At 66.8% G+C, this 295-nt stretch overlaps 1 protein-coding gene across 1 annotated transcript in view; it reads right to left on the bottom strand.

The window, feature by feature from the left end:
* The window catches only part of LOC104283294 (proto-oncogene vav-like), a gene marked incomplete at its 5' end in the record, with an annotated part of 10,906 nt that extends 10,840 nt beyond the window's left edge, over positions 1–66 (bottom strand). Inside the window, one exon of the mRNA XM_009881453.1 lies at positions 7–66. Within this exon, the coding sequence (XP_009879755.1) occupies positions 7–66 (60 nt within the window). The remainder of the gene's footprint in view (positions 1–6) is intronic.
* Between the last annotated feature and the right edge of the window lie 229 nt (positions 67–295).

Below are 295 nucleotides of genomic sequence, written 5' to 3'. Positions count from 1 at the left end.
CATGGCGTCCAGGGCCACCCGCAGCCTCTCCCTCTCGGTTGGTTCCGGGGTCAGCTTCACCAGCTCCTGGTGGGGTGGGACACACAGGGGTCAGGGCTGGTGTCCCCCCCACCCAGGCAGGGACACAGGCGTCTGGGGCCACCAAAGGACCCCACATATACCCCCTTGATGGGACCCAGGACCCCCCTGGCACCGCTCCAGGGGACCCAGGTGTGACCCAAGGGACCCAGATGTGCCCCAGGGGACCTTGATGTCCCCTAAAGGATCGAGACATCCCACTCCCTCCTCAGGGGAC

The sequence above is a fragment of the Charadrius vociferus genome, unplaced genomic scaffold (genome assembly GCF_000708025.1).
Source record: "Charadrius vociferus isolate BGI_N301 unplaced genomic scaffold, ASM70802v2 scaffold1160, whole genome shotgun sequence".
NCBI lineage: Eukaryota > Metazoa > Chordata > Aves > Charadriiformes > Charadriidae > Charadrius > Charadrius vociferus.
The sequence above is the reverse complement of the archived record's forward strand: the minus strand, read 5'-3'. Positions and strand labels throughout refer to the sequence as shown.